The sequence below is a fragment of the Phacochoerus africanus genome, chromosome 10 (genome assembly GCF_016906955.1).
Source record: "Phacochoerus africanus isolate WHEZ1 chromosome 10, ROS_Pafr_v1, whole genome shotgun sequence".
Classification (NCBI taxonomy): Eukaryota; Metazoa; Chordata; class Mammalia; order Artiodactyla; family Suidae; genus Phacochoerus; species Phacochoerus africanus.
In genome coordinates, this window is record NC_062553.1 from 65288192 (window position 1) to 65301277 (window position 13086).

Consider the following 13086-nt stretch of genomic DNA (forward strand, 5'->3'; position numbering starts at 1 on the left):
CCTGAAGTCCTTAAGTTTGTATACTGCTTCTGGTTCTAGATTGTTCTCTTGGATGAAACCCAGACTTCAGGTTGTTAAGGCATCCTCTTCATAAGCATCACTGAGTTGAAGCGGAGCCTTGTTTGGCTATTTTTTGAATGAGAAAGCCACACACTGACTCATTGAATGTGACTCCCTTTTCTTTCCTTCTTTCCACTCCCTTATTGTGGATGCGGCAGAGGATAAAGCAAACAATGCAGAGCCTCAAAAATAAGGGTTCCTCCCAAGCCTCCCTTCTTTTTGGGCACCTCCTAAGGAAGTTGGCTTTCACTCAGCTCCTTCGGAGGAATGTAAAAGCAGAGATGCTTCTCTGCAGGCTGGGAGGACTTCCCCGGGTGATTCTACTTCCCTGTTTCTGCTCTTACTCAGAATTTTAATCTGATTTATATCCGTGCACCAATTTTACATGATTGTTGTGTCTGTTAAGCTTTTAGCCACCGCATTTGCAATATTATTTTGTTTTTACCTCTGCTGAAATCTTACCTGGCACCTGATAGCTTTTGTTAGGTCAAAAGAGGTCATATGGTGAACTTTAAGGATTTAAGGCATACACTTTCAGAAACATCAGATAATCTAACAAGATCTTACACCCTCTCTACCCTTCTAACGTCTGTTCATCACCTATTAAACTTCAATACACTTTATGTCACATGCCAAACTCTATTCTCTCTTCAACCTTGTTAGATTTTTCTTGCCTACTCTCCCTTCTCCCTTAGTACTAAAAGTACAACTAAAATCTCAGATAAACCAAGTCATATTCAGGATACTTGTTTGGATGGTTGTTTTGTGTTTCCACTGGGGGATGGGGAAACTGGCTGATCTCTTTCTTACCACTGCCTTTATTCCTGTGTTGACTACCTCTCTTCTACCAAACTGACAAATTACTAATTGTGGATTTTGACTGCATAAATACTGAAATTTCCCTTTCTTCCTTCCTCCCTCCCTCCCTCCCTCCTCTCTCTCTCTTTCTTTTCTTTCTCTCTCTCTCGCTCTCTTTCCTTCCTTTCTTCCTTCCTTCCTTCCTTCCTTTCTTTTTGGCTTTTCAGGGCCTCATCTGTGGCATATGGAGGTTCCCAGGCTAGGGACTGAATCAGAACAGTAGCTGCAGGCCTACGCCACAGCCGAGGCCACAGCCACAGCAACATGGGATCTGAGCTGTGTCTGCAACTTACACTACAGCTCATGGCAACACTGGATCCTTAACCCACTGATAGAAACCCAGGGATAGAAACTGCATCTTCATGGATACTAATTGGGTTCACTACTGCTAAGCCACAACAGAAACGCCAGTACTGAAATTTTCAATTAGAATAATTGACTTTAAAATGTCTTATTAAGTTGCTTGAGGATTGTTCAGTCAAAATCTATCACAGAGAGAACAATCTAATAGAGATTTATGTTTAAATGTTGCCCAGGTTACTCAGAAGTAACTCTGCTGTGACTGAAGGATAGTAAGAGCCATTAGGGTCGGTGTCACCTGGCTCTGGAGGGCGATGTCTCTAATCCAGCTACTCTGATCAACCTCAGTCCCCAGATAAAAGGAGTGCTTGTCCTGACAGCATGTTCCAGTTTCTAGCAACCTTGGGCATCGTATTTCCCGAAGCACCCAGTGGGAGAGTAGAAGCAGAGTGTCTTGGCCAACACGGAGCTGCGTGCATGTAAAGCAGCTGACTTCCCAGTGTGCTAAACACAGCTTCGAGGGTAGGAATTCCACAGGAGTTCCTAGGCCTGAAGTTTTCATACACGGAATAGAAAATACAAACAGCTGACATTTTAAAATGCTTATTATGAGCTGCACACTCTTTTAAGTATTTTATTTGTACCTTTTTTTATCATCACAACTTGGAACAGAAGGTTTGAGACCTTAATTAACCTATGAAGATTCATCCAGTTAGTAAGGGGTAGACCTGGGGCTCAAAACTGATGTGTAGCTAGCTTTAGATTCTAAATTCTTAATCATCACTTCTTGTCCTTAGACCCCCTCCACCATTATGGCGTGTGGCAATGTGTTCCATATTTTAGATTCATGGTATCAATCAGTTTATACAGTGAGGGAGAAAAAAAGGAGGTCCATTTGATTTTGGGAGAGTTTTTGAAGGATCCTTAGTAGGAAGAGGTCAGTTCTGGTTCTGCCATAGCCCCTGCCCTATAAGCAAAACCTCCTCAGGGCTACCCCTTTCTCACCTCTTCCAGAAAGCCTGATTCTTTGAGCTTTCTCCTTAAACAGTATTAACCCTTATTATGAGCTGCACACTCAGGTGCCCCCACCTTCCCCTGTGACAGGTCCATTCCTTGGAAGTAGACAGGTGAGATCCAACTCTAGCCCACCTCTGGCTCTGCCTCTCGAAACCAAGGGGAGGGGTCCATGAGAACCGAGTCTATCTCATGGTACATGGTCTCTTCTTGAAACTTCACACCAGTTTCTAAAACGTATGCTTCCCATTACATCTCTATGGATATCACCCTAGCTCTTAAGTGAAGGTTTTTTGCCATCCAAGAAATTAAGTTTTACTAAAAAACAAACAAACAAACAAACAAAAAACCCCCACAAAACTATTTGTTAATGAACTTACAGGTATGTAGAAGATTTTCTGCAATCGGCATTTTGATGTCTAAAAGTCAAGGAAGAAGAAAATGAAAATATTTAAACTTATGAGCACATTTTGTTTTAATATTAATCAATATTAGTTATTTCATTTGGGAGAACACATTATTCTGTAGACATAATCATTCTGTAGGCATAATCATTGACTATGTAATTTCTATAGTCACAGATTAGCATAGAGAGTAATAACATCTTAGTATTCATGACTCTGTTCCTAAAAAGATTCAAGTTCTCCATTAACTTGAAAAAGAGGCCTGGGTCCTAGAAAGAACAAAAATATATGAAAAATGCTGATCTTTCACCACATTTTGAATACAAATCACCAAATACTGAAATGTATTTGACACTTTTTTTTTTTTTTTTTTTGCTTTTTAGGGCTAAAGCTGTGGAGTTCCCAGGCTAGGGGTTGAATTGGAGCTGCAGCTGTTGGCCACGCCACAGCCACAGCAATGTGGGATCTGAGCCACATTTGTGACCTACACCACAGCTCATGACAACACTGGACCCTAACCCACTGAGTGGGGCCAGGGATGGATCCCATGTCCTCATGAATACTAGTCAGGTTCATTACTGCTGAGCCACAATGGGAACTCTGCATTTGACAGTTTTTATGTGTTACTTTAAATACTCTTGGCCCATCTTATTCCACAGTGTGGTGACCAATTCCACACAGATTTAGATCTTCTCTACTCAGGAGTTAACTTGACAAATGCCCTCCCAAGTCCCTTTCTGCCAGAAGGAATGCACTGGACATTCCCAGATGGACAAGAAGAAATCGGGAGTTAACTCTGTTGGAGCCACTGTAGGATGGGAGCTGATGGACAAATGCTTCCCCTTTAGTTACAGGGGGGCACAGTTCTGAAATACAACTCAAAGGTTCTATGGGATGGAGTTAGAGTTGCCTCTAGTGATGGCCAATTTCCTCTTCCCATTTTACTCTTTCTCAAATCAATTACTCCATACAAGTCTCTGTCTCAGGCTCTGCTTTTTTTTTTTTTGCTATTTCTTGGGCCGCTTCCTGGGCATATGGAGATTCCCAGGCTAGGGGTCGAATCGGAGCTGTAGCCACCAGTCTACACCAGAGCCACAGCAACGCGGGATCCGAGCTGTGTCTGCAACCTACACCACAGCTCACGGCAACGCCGGATCCTTAACCCACTGAACAAGGGCAGGGACCTAACCCGCAACCTCATGGTTCCTAGTCGGATTCGTTAACCACTGCGCCATGACGGGAACTCCAGGCTCTGCTTTTTTGAGGAACCAGACTAAGACACTCGCATAACTATATATCAGAGCAAATGATACTATTAATTAGGACATAGCGCATACATTGTTTTATTTAGTGCATTTTTTGGTGTTGCATACATTTTGCTATATTTTGATCATTTAAAAATAAATACATTTTGTATAGTGAGTTTCAGTTATTCAGAACACCCAGTTAAGGGAGTTCTCTTCTGACACAGTAAGTTAAGCATCCAGTATTGTCAATGCAGTGGATTGACTGGGTTGGGCTGTGGCGTGGGTTCAATCCCTGGCCCAAGAATTTCCACATGCTCTGGGCGTGGCCAAAAAAAGAACATTCAGTTATGCATTCTATTCCATTTCCCATTCATTTTGGATAAAAACTTTTTTTTTTTTTTATCTTTTTAGAACTGTACCAGAGGCATATTTAATTTCCCAGGCTTGGGGTCAACTCAGAGATGTAGCTACTGGCCTACACCACAACCACAGCAACACCAGATCTGAGCTGTGTCTGCGACCTACACCACAGCTCATCTTTAACCCACTAATTGAGGCCAGGGACCAAACCCATGTCCTCACGGTTGCTAGTGGCGTTCATTACCACTGAGACATGATGGGAACTCCTGGATAAAAACATTATAATAATGAGGCAGAATTTAACATTTTCACTCTTTCCTGGACATCTAGGGAACATTACAGAGATTTACTCCAGGTAATTTTTCTATGGGCCCCATATCCCTGCAGAATTGCAAACCTGTTAATCATATGCAAAGTGTGTGAGGAGAGGGTGAATAAATGAATTACAATTATGTTCCAAGTTTCAGATGCAGAGAACTCTAATTCAACTAGCCATTTCTACTTAAAAGTTTCTCTTCAAAAAGAAATCACCAGTTGTCCTATCAGTTAAATACCATAAATATCAATGTAGGTTCATTTTTATCATGCTCTTGGATTTCCATAAATCCAGGAGTGTCCAGTTACTTACGCCAATTACAATTACACATTCTTACATGAGGTTGCACAACAAACCAGAGAGACAAAAGAAGCCCTTTCCAGAAAGTCAGCCTGTCTAAACAATTCAGCAGTCAGATGGACTATGAGTAAATATGAACCACACCTACTTAAATAGGTGGTGTGTTTCCATCTAATCCTTTATGGCTGTCTTCCAGAGGATAATTTTCATTCAACATGATACCTGTAGAGCCTGATTTTTGAAGAGGTTGGTAAAATATATCAAACCATATTAAGATTTTGGAAAATAATTCAACTTCTGTAACTTGATTGGAAAAAATGTTAATTCCTGTTATCTTAACTAATTATTTAGAAACCCTACTTTGTTCACAGAACTGTCTTGTTTCTTTGAGGTTTTCTTTATTGATGCATGGCTTGCTAAAGAGAAGGGAATGTTTTTGAGTTATTACTTACTTTTAATAGTTGTGTTATTTCAGAGCTTAATATAGTAACTATCACTTGGGTAGGTGGAAGATAGACATGTACAATGAATGAGGAAGTGTCACTTTTTTGACTGAATCACTGCTATTGCTGTTTGTGTTTCCTTCCTTTTACATCTCTTGGCTCTCACTCAAAGCCTGGAACTCCTATAGATTGATCTCTGAATCAGGTAGTCAACACTATAATCTAAGGTACTCTGTTTACAATGTATCACATAAAGGAAATGACAAAAACAATGGCACCGCCCCTGCCAAGAAAGAGATTCCATCAAAGAATATGACAAGGCAGTCTTAAAAAACAGCTCAGCAAATGACAGCATTTTTCTTCTCTCTGGACTGGAAATCAAAAAAGAGACATGCCCTTGATGAACTTGAGGATAGTGGAAGAGATGTACAATTGAGTAGATAACTTAATATTTATGTGATGAGTGCTATGGTGGAAAATGGGATGCATGAAAAAAAAGTCATCTGGCATAAAGGAATGATGGTAGAAATGGGAAGAGCTGATGACAAACATTCTTTTGTGAAGGAGTCAAGAAATGAACTTTACTGAGGCAAAATAGGCATCAATTCACTCACTCTTGCAAATCAGGCTGGAAAAAATCCATAGACACTCTCTAAGTGGACATTTGGATCTACCATGTTGCAAATACATAACCACTGTCTCTTATTTGGCATCTTTTTGAAGTTTGGAAAAAATGCAACTTTGGATGCTATCCAGTGAATATTTTATTCCCTAAAAAAAAAAAAACCTGAAACACAATAGTAATGAAAACTAAGCTGTATGATTTTAAACTCTATGGGAGATTTTTCAACAGCAGTAGGCACATCTGTAATATAAATTTCACATAGACCCCAGCTTTAACTCTACTTAGGTGAATTTATTACTTTATATGAGTCCAAAGGCTGAATTAACTGATTAATCCTACTGTTCAGATACTTTTCTCAGGGTTCTAGCATTAAAAATATAGAGATGGTATTAAAATGGTGTAATAGAAGGACTGGCCCTCAGCTTCTCTCCTAAAAAAAAAAAAAAAAACAATATTTACAAACAAATGCTGAGCAATCTTCAACCAAATGGACTGGAAACTTTCAAAAAGATATCCTACTCCAGAAGACAAAGAGGAGGCCACATCAAGAGGTAGGAGGAGTCATTACGTGATATAAGCAACCCCATACCTCCTGGGTGGGAAGCCCCACAGACTGGAAACTAACTGGTTCACAGAGACTCACCTATGGGAGTGAGAGTTCTGAGCCCTACATCAAAGTCCCATGTGTGGGGATCTGGCACTGGGAGAAAGAGCCCCTGGAGCCACTGGCTTTGAAGGCCAGTGGGGCTTGTGCGCAGGAGCTCCATGGGACTAGGGGAAATGGAGACACCATTCTTAAAAGGTGCACACAGACTTTGATGTGCACTGGGTCCCAGGGCAAGCAAAGTCTCCATAGGAATCTGGGTCAAACCTGACTGCAGTTCTTGGAGGACATCCTGGGAAAACAGGTGTGAATGTGGCTTGTTGTGGGAGAAATACATTGGAAGTAAAGTTCTTGGGAATATTCATCAGCATGCTTTTCTTTGAAGGTGGCCATTTTGGGAATATCTGGCCCCACCCATCAGTGCTGAGAAGCCCCAGCCAAACAACAATCCAGGTGGGATCACAGCCCCACCCCTCAGTAGATAGGCTGCCTAAAGATCCCCAGGCACACAGCCACCTCTAATCTAATCCAGAGACAAAGCCCCACCCACCAGAGGGATAGGAATCACCTCCACCTACCAGTGGGCAGGCATCAGCCCCTCCCATCAGGAAGCCTACAGCAAGCCCCCACACCAACTTCAGCCACAAGGGGGGCAGACACCAGAAGGAAGAGAGGCTACAACTCTATTAGCTATAAAAAGGTCACCACACCAAACACATATAAAAAATGAAAAGACAGAGAACTATAACTCAGATGAGGGAGAAAGGAAAAACCCCAGAAAATCAGCTAAGTGATCAGGAGAGTCTCAGCCTCTAGGAAAAAGACTTTAGACTGTTGATGCTGAAGATGATGCAAGACATTGGAAATAAACTGGAGGCAAAGATGGAAAACTTACAGGAAACACTGAGCAAAGAGATGCAAGATATAAAACATAAACAAGAAGAGATGCAAAATACAATAACTGAAATAAAAAATTCACTAGAAACAGCCAACAGCAGAATACAGGAGGCAGAAGACCAAATAAGTGAGGTGGAGGACAGATTAGTGGAAATTACAAATGCAGAACAGAAAAGAGAAAAAAGATCGAAAACAAATGAAGGGAGTCTCAGACGACAATGTGAAATGCACCAACATCCATATTATAGCGGTGCCAGAAGGAGAAGAGAGAGAGAAGGGGACAGAAAAAAGATTCGAAGAGATAATAGCCAAAAACTTCCCTAACATGGGAAGGAACTACTCAGTCAAGTCCAGGAAGCGCAAGGAGTACCATATAAAATAAACCTAAGGAGGAATACCCCAAGACACATATGAATCAAACTGACCGAAATTAAAGACAAAGAGAAAATACTGAAAGCAGCTAGGGAAAAGGAACAAATAACATACAAGGGAAGCCCAATAAGGTTATTGGCAGATTTTTCAGCAGAAACTCTGCAGGCCAGAAGGGAGTGGCATGATATACTTAATGCGATGAAAGGGAAAAAACCTCCAACCAAGATTACTTGACCCAGCAAGGCTCTCATTCAGATTTGAAGGAGAAAGCAAAACCTTCACAGATAAGAAAAAGCTAAGAGAATTCAGCAGTACTAAACCAGCTTTACAACAAATACTAAAGGAACTTCTCTAGGCAGAAAAGAAAAGGCTGCAACAGGAAACAAAAATACCACAAATGACAAGGCTCACCAGTAAAGATATATATACAGTAAAGAAATGAAATCATCCATGCACAATTATGCCACAAAAATCAGAAATCATGAGAAGAGGTGGATACAAATGTAGGACACTGGAGGTGCATTTGCAATTAAGAGAACAACAACTTAAAACAATCGCATATATGTACGTATATATATACGTACATATAGACTCATATGAAAACTTCAGAATAACTGCAGACCAAAAATCTACAATTGATACACAAACAAATAAGAAAAATCAACTGAAATACAACACTAAAGATAGTCATGAAACCAGAAGAGGAGAGAACAAGAGAAGAAGGGAAGAAAAAAGAGCAACAAAAACAAATCCAAAGCAATTAATAAAATGGCAATAAGAACATACATATCAATAATTAACTTAAATATTAATGGACTAACTGCCCCAACCAAAAGACACAGACTGGCTGAATGGATACAAAAACAAGACCCATATACATGCTGTCTTCAAGAGACCCACTTCACTTCTAGTGATACACACAAATTGAAAGTATGGAAGAAAATATTCCATGCAAATGGGAATCAAAAGAAAGCTGGAGTAGCAATACTCTTATCAGACAAAATAGACTTTAAAATGAAGAATATTTTAAGGGACAAAGAAGGTCACTACATCAAAGGATCAATCTAAGAAGATGATATAACAATTCTAAATATCTATGCGTACAACATAGGTTCACCACAATATATAAGGCAACTGCTAAAACCTTAAGAGGACAAATCAACAATAACACAATCATAGTGGGGGACTTTAACACCCCACTTACAGAAATGGACAGATCAACCAGACATAAAATCACTAAGGAAACACAGGCCCTGAATGAAGCATTAGACCAGACGGACTTAACAGATATTTATAGGACAATTCATCCAAAACCAAAAGAATACACATTCTTCTCTAGTGCACATGGAACCTTCTCTAAGACTGAACACATTCTGGGCTACAAATCAAGCCTTGGTAGCTTTAAGAAAATTGAAATCATATCAAGCATCTTTTCTGACCACAACAATACAAGACTGCAAATCAACAACAAGAAAAAAAACCTACAAAAAACACAAACACGTGGAGACTCAACAACATGCTACTAAACAACCAATGGATCACTGAAGGAAATTAAAAAATACCTACAAGCAAATGACAACAAAGATACGACACTCCAAAACCCATGGGATGCAGCAAAAGCCGTTCTAAGAGGAAAGTTTATAGCAATACAAGCCCACATCAGGAAACAAGAAAAAGCTCAAATAAACAAGCTAATTTTACATCTAAAGCAGCTTGAGAGAGAAGAACAGACAAGACCTAAAGTTAGTAGTAGAAGGAAAGAAATCATGAAGATCAGAGCAGAAATCAATGAAATAGAAACAAAGGAAACCATAGAAAAGATCAAGGAAACAAAAAGCTGGTTCTTTGAAAAGATCAACAAAATTGATAAACCCTTAGCCAGACTTATCAAGAAAAAAGAGAGAGGACTCAAATTAATAAAATTAGAAATGAAAAAGGAGAAGTAACAATGGACATCACAGAAATACAAAGGATCCTAAGAGACTACTATAGGCAACTATAATGCCAACAAAACGAAAACCTAGAAGATATGGACAAATTCTTAGAAAAGTACAATCTTCCAAGACTAAACCAAGATGAAATAGAAAAGATGAATGGACCCATCACAAGAACTGAAATTGAAACTGTGATTAAAAAACTTCCAACAAACAAAAGTCTAGGACCAGATGGCTTCACAGGCGAATTCTATCAAACATTCAGAGAAAAGCTAACATTCGTTAACCATGTGGCTCAGTGGTTAATGAATCCGACTAGGAACCATTAGGTTGTGGGTTCAGTCCCTGGCCTTGCTCAGAGAGTTAAGGATCCAGCATTGCTGTGAGCTGTGGTGTAGGTCGCAGACGTGGCTCAGATCCCACATTTATGTGTCTCTGGCACAGGCTGGGTGGCTACAGCTCCAACTCGACCCTTAGCCTGGGAACCTCCATATGCCATGGGAACGGCCCAAGAAAGGTCAAAAAGACAAATAAATAAGTAAATAAATAAATAAATAGAGATGAGCTAACACCTCTCCTTCCGAAATTATTTCAAAAAATTGCAGAGGAAGGGATACTCCCAAACTCATCTTATGAGGCCACCTTCACCCTGATACCAAAACCAAAGATACCACAAAAAAGAAAACTATAGGCCAATTTCACTGATGAACATCGATGCAAAAATCCTCAACAAAATACTAGCAAACCGCATCCAACAATACATTGAAAGGATTGTACATCATGATCAAGTGGGATTTATCCCAGGGATGGAAAGGTTCTTCAATATCCACAAATCCATCAGTGTGATACACCACATTAACAAACTGAAGACTAAAAACCATATGGTCCTCTCCATAGGTGCAGAAAAAGCCTTTGACAAAATCCAACACCCATTTCTGATAAAAACCCTTCAGAAAGTGGGCACAGCAGGAACCTACCTCACCATAATAAAGGCCATATATGACAAACCCACAGAAAATATCATTCTCAATGGGGAAAAGCTGAAAGAATTCCCACTGAGGTCAGGAACAAGGCAAAGATGTCTGCTCTGGCCACTACTATTCAACATAGTTTTGGAAGTCCTAGCCATAGCAATGAGAGAAGTAAAAGAAATAAAAGGAATCTAAATTGGAAAGGAGGAAGTAAAACTATCACTATTTGTAGATGACATGATACTATACCTAGAGAATCCTCAAGACTCTACCAGAAAACTGTTAGAGCTCATCCACAAATTTGGCAAAGTCACAGGATACAAAATTAATACACAGAAATTGATGGCATTTCTATACACTAACAATGAAAGATCAGAAAGAGAAATTAGGGAAGCAATCCTGTTCACCATCACATCCAAAAGAATAAAATACCTAGGAGTAAACCTACCTAAAGAGACAAAAGACCTGTACTCTGAAAACTATAAGATACTGATGAAAGAAATCAAAGATGACACAAATAGATGGAAAGATATACCATGCTTATGGATTGGAAGAGTTAATATTATCAAAATGACTATACTACCCAAAGCAATATACAGATTCAATGCAATCCCTACCAAATTATCAAGGACATTTTTCAAAGAATGCAAACAAAATATTTTAAAGATTGTTTGGAAGCACAAAAGACACAGGATAGCCAAAGACATCCTGAAAAAGAAAAATGGAGCCTGAGGAATCAGGCTCCCTGACTTCAGACTCTACTGCAAAGCAACAATCATCAAAACTGTATGATACTGACACAAAGACAGAAATATAGATCAGTGGAACCAGAATTCAACCCACGTACCTACAGCCAACTAATCTATGACAAAGGAGGTTGAGAAAGAATTCTTTCAAGTTTTCACCATTGAGAATGATGTTAGTTGTGGGTTTGTCATATATAGCCTTTATTTTCTCTCTACAATGGAGAAAAGACAGCCTGTTCAAAAGGTGGTTCTGGGAAAACTGGACAGCGACATGGAAAAGAATGAAATTAGAATACTCCCTACCACCACACACAAAATAAACTCAAAATGGATTAAAGACCTAGATAGAAGACCAGACACTATAAAACTCTTAGAGGAAAACACAGGCCAAACACTCTCTGACATAAATGACAGCAACATCTTCCCAGATCCACCTCTTAGAGTATTGACAATAAAAACAAAAATAAACACATAGGACCTACTCAAACTTCAAAGTTTCTGCACAGCAAAGGAAACCCTAAACAAAATGAAAAGACAACACATGGAATGGGAGAAAATCTTTGCAAGTGAATCAACTGACAAGGGATTAATCTCCAAGATTTATAAACACTTCCTACCACTCAATACCAGAAAAACAAACAATTCCATCAAAAAATGGGCAGAAGATCTAAACAGACAGTTCTCCAAAGAAGATATACAGATAGCCAAAAAACACATGAAAAGATGTTCAACATCATTCATAATTAGAGAAATGCAAATCAAAACCAGGTACCACCTTACTCCAGCCAGAATGGCCATTATCAAAAGTCTACAAACAGTAAGTGCTGGAGAGGGTGTGGAGAAAAAGGAACCCTAGTACACTATCGGTGGGAATGCAAATTGGTGCACCCACTGTGGAAAACAGTATGGAGATTCCTCAGAAAACTAAACATAGAACTACCATTTGATGCAGCAATCCCACTCCTGGGCATCTATCCAGAGAAAACCATGACTTGAAAAGACACATGTACTCCAATGTTCATTGCAGCACCATATACAATAGCCAAGACATGGAAACTACCTAAATGTCCATCGACAGAGGAGTGGATCAAGAAGATGTGGTACATATACACAACAGAATATTACTCAGCCATTAAAAGGAACAAAATACCAGCATTTTTAGCAACATGGATGGACCTAGAAATTATCATGCTGAGTGAAGTCAGTCAGACAATGCAACACCAGCATCAAATGCTTTCACTGACATGTGGAATCTGAAAAAAGGACAGAATGAACTTCTTTGCAGAACAGATACTGACTCACAGACTTTGAAAAGCTCATGGTTTCCAAAGGAGACAGTTTGGGGGTGGGGGAATGCGCTGGGGTTTTGGGATGGAAATCCTAAAATTGGATTGTGATGAACATTGTACAACTATACATGTAATAAATTCAATGAGTAATAAAAAGATATAGAGGAGATCAGCTGAATTCTCTTATGAAATATGTTTTATGGGATATTTAAAAATGTTCATGTGATAGATTTCTGAGAACTAATTATATACATGGACTTAATGAACGAGGTAACTACTATAAAACTGTTTTATGATACAGAAATGATCTTCCACCATGTAAGTTCATTCATAATATTTTCACCAA

General features: G+C 39.4%; 1 protein-coding gene across 1 annotated transcript in view; it reads right to left on the reverse strand.

Moving 5' to 3' along the window:
- The window catches only part of LOC125137885 (transmembrane protease serine 11C-like), a 56257-nt gene that overhangs the window by 10119 nt on the left and 33052 nt on the right, over nucleotides 1-13086 (reverse strand). The window contains exon 5 of the mRNA XM_047799013.1: nucleotides 2613-2651. Coding sequence (XP_047654969.1) covers nucleotides 2613-2651 — 39 coding nt within the window. The remainder of the gene's footprint in view (nucleotides 1-2612; nucleotides 2652-13086) is intronic.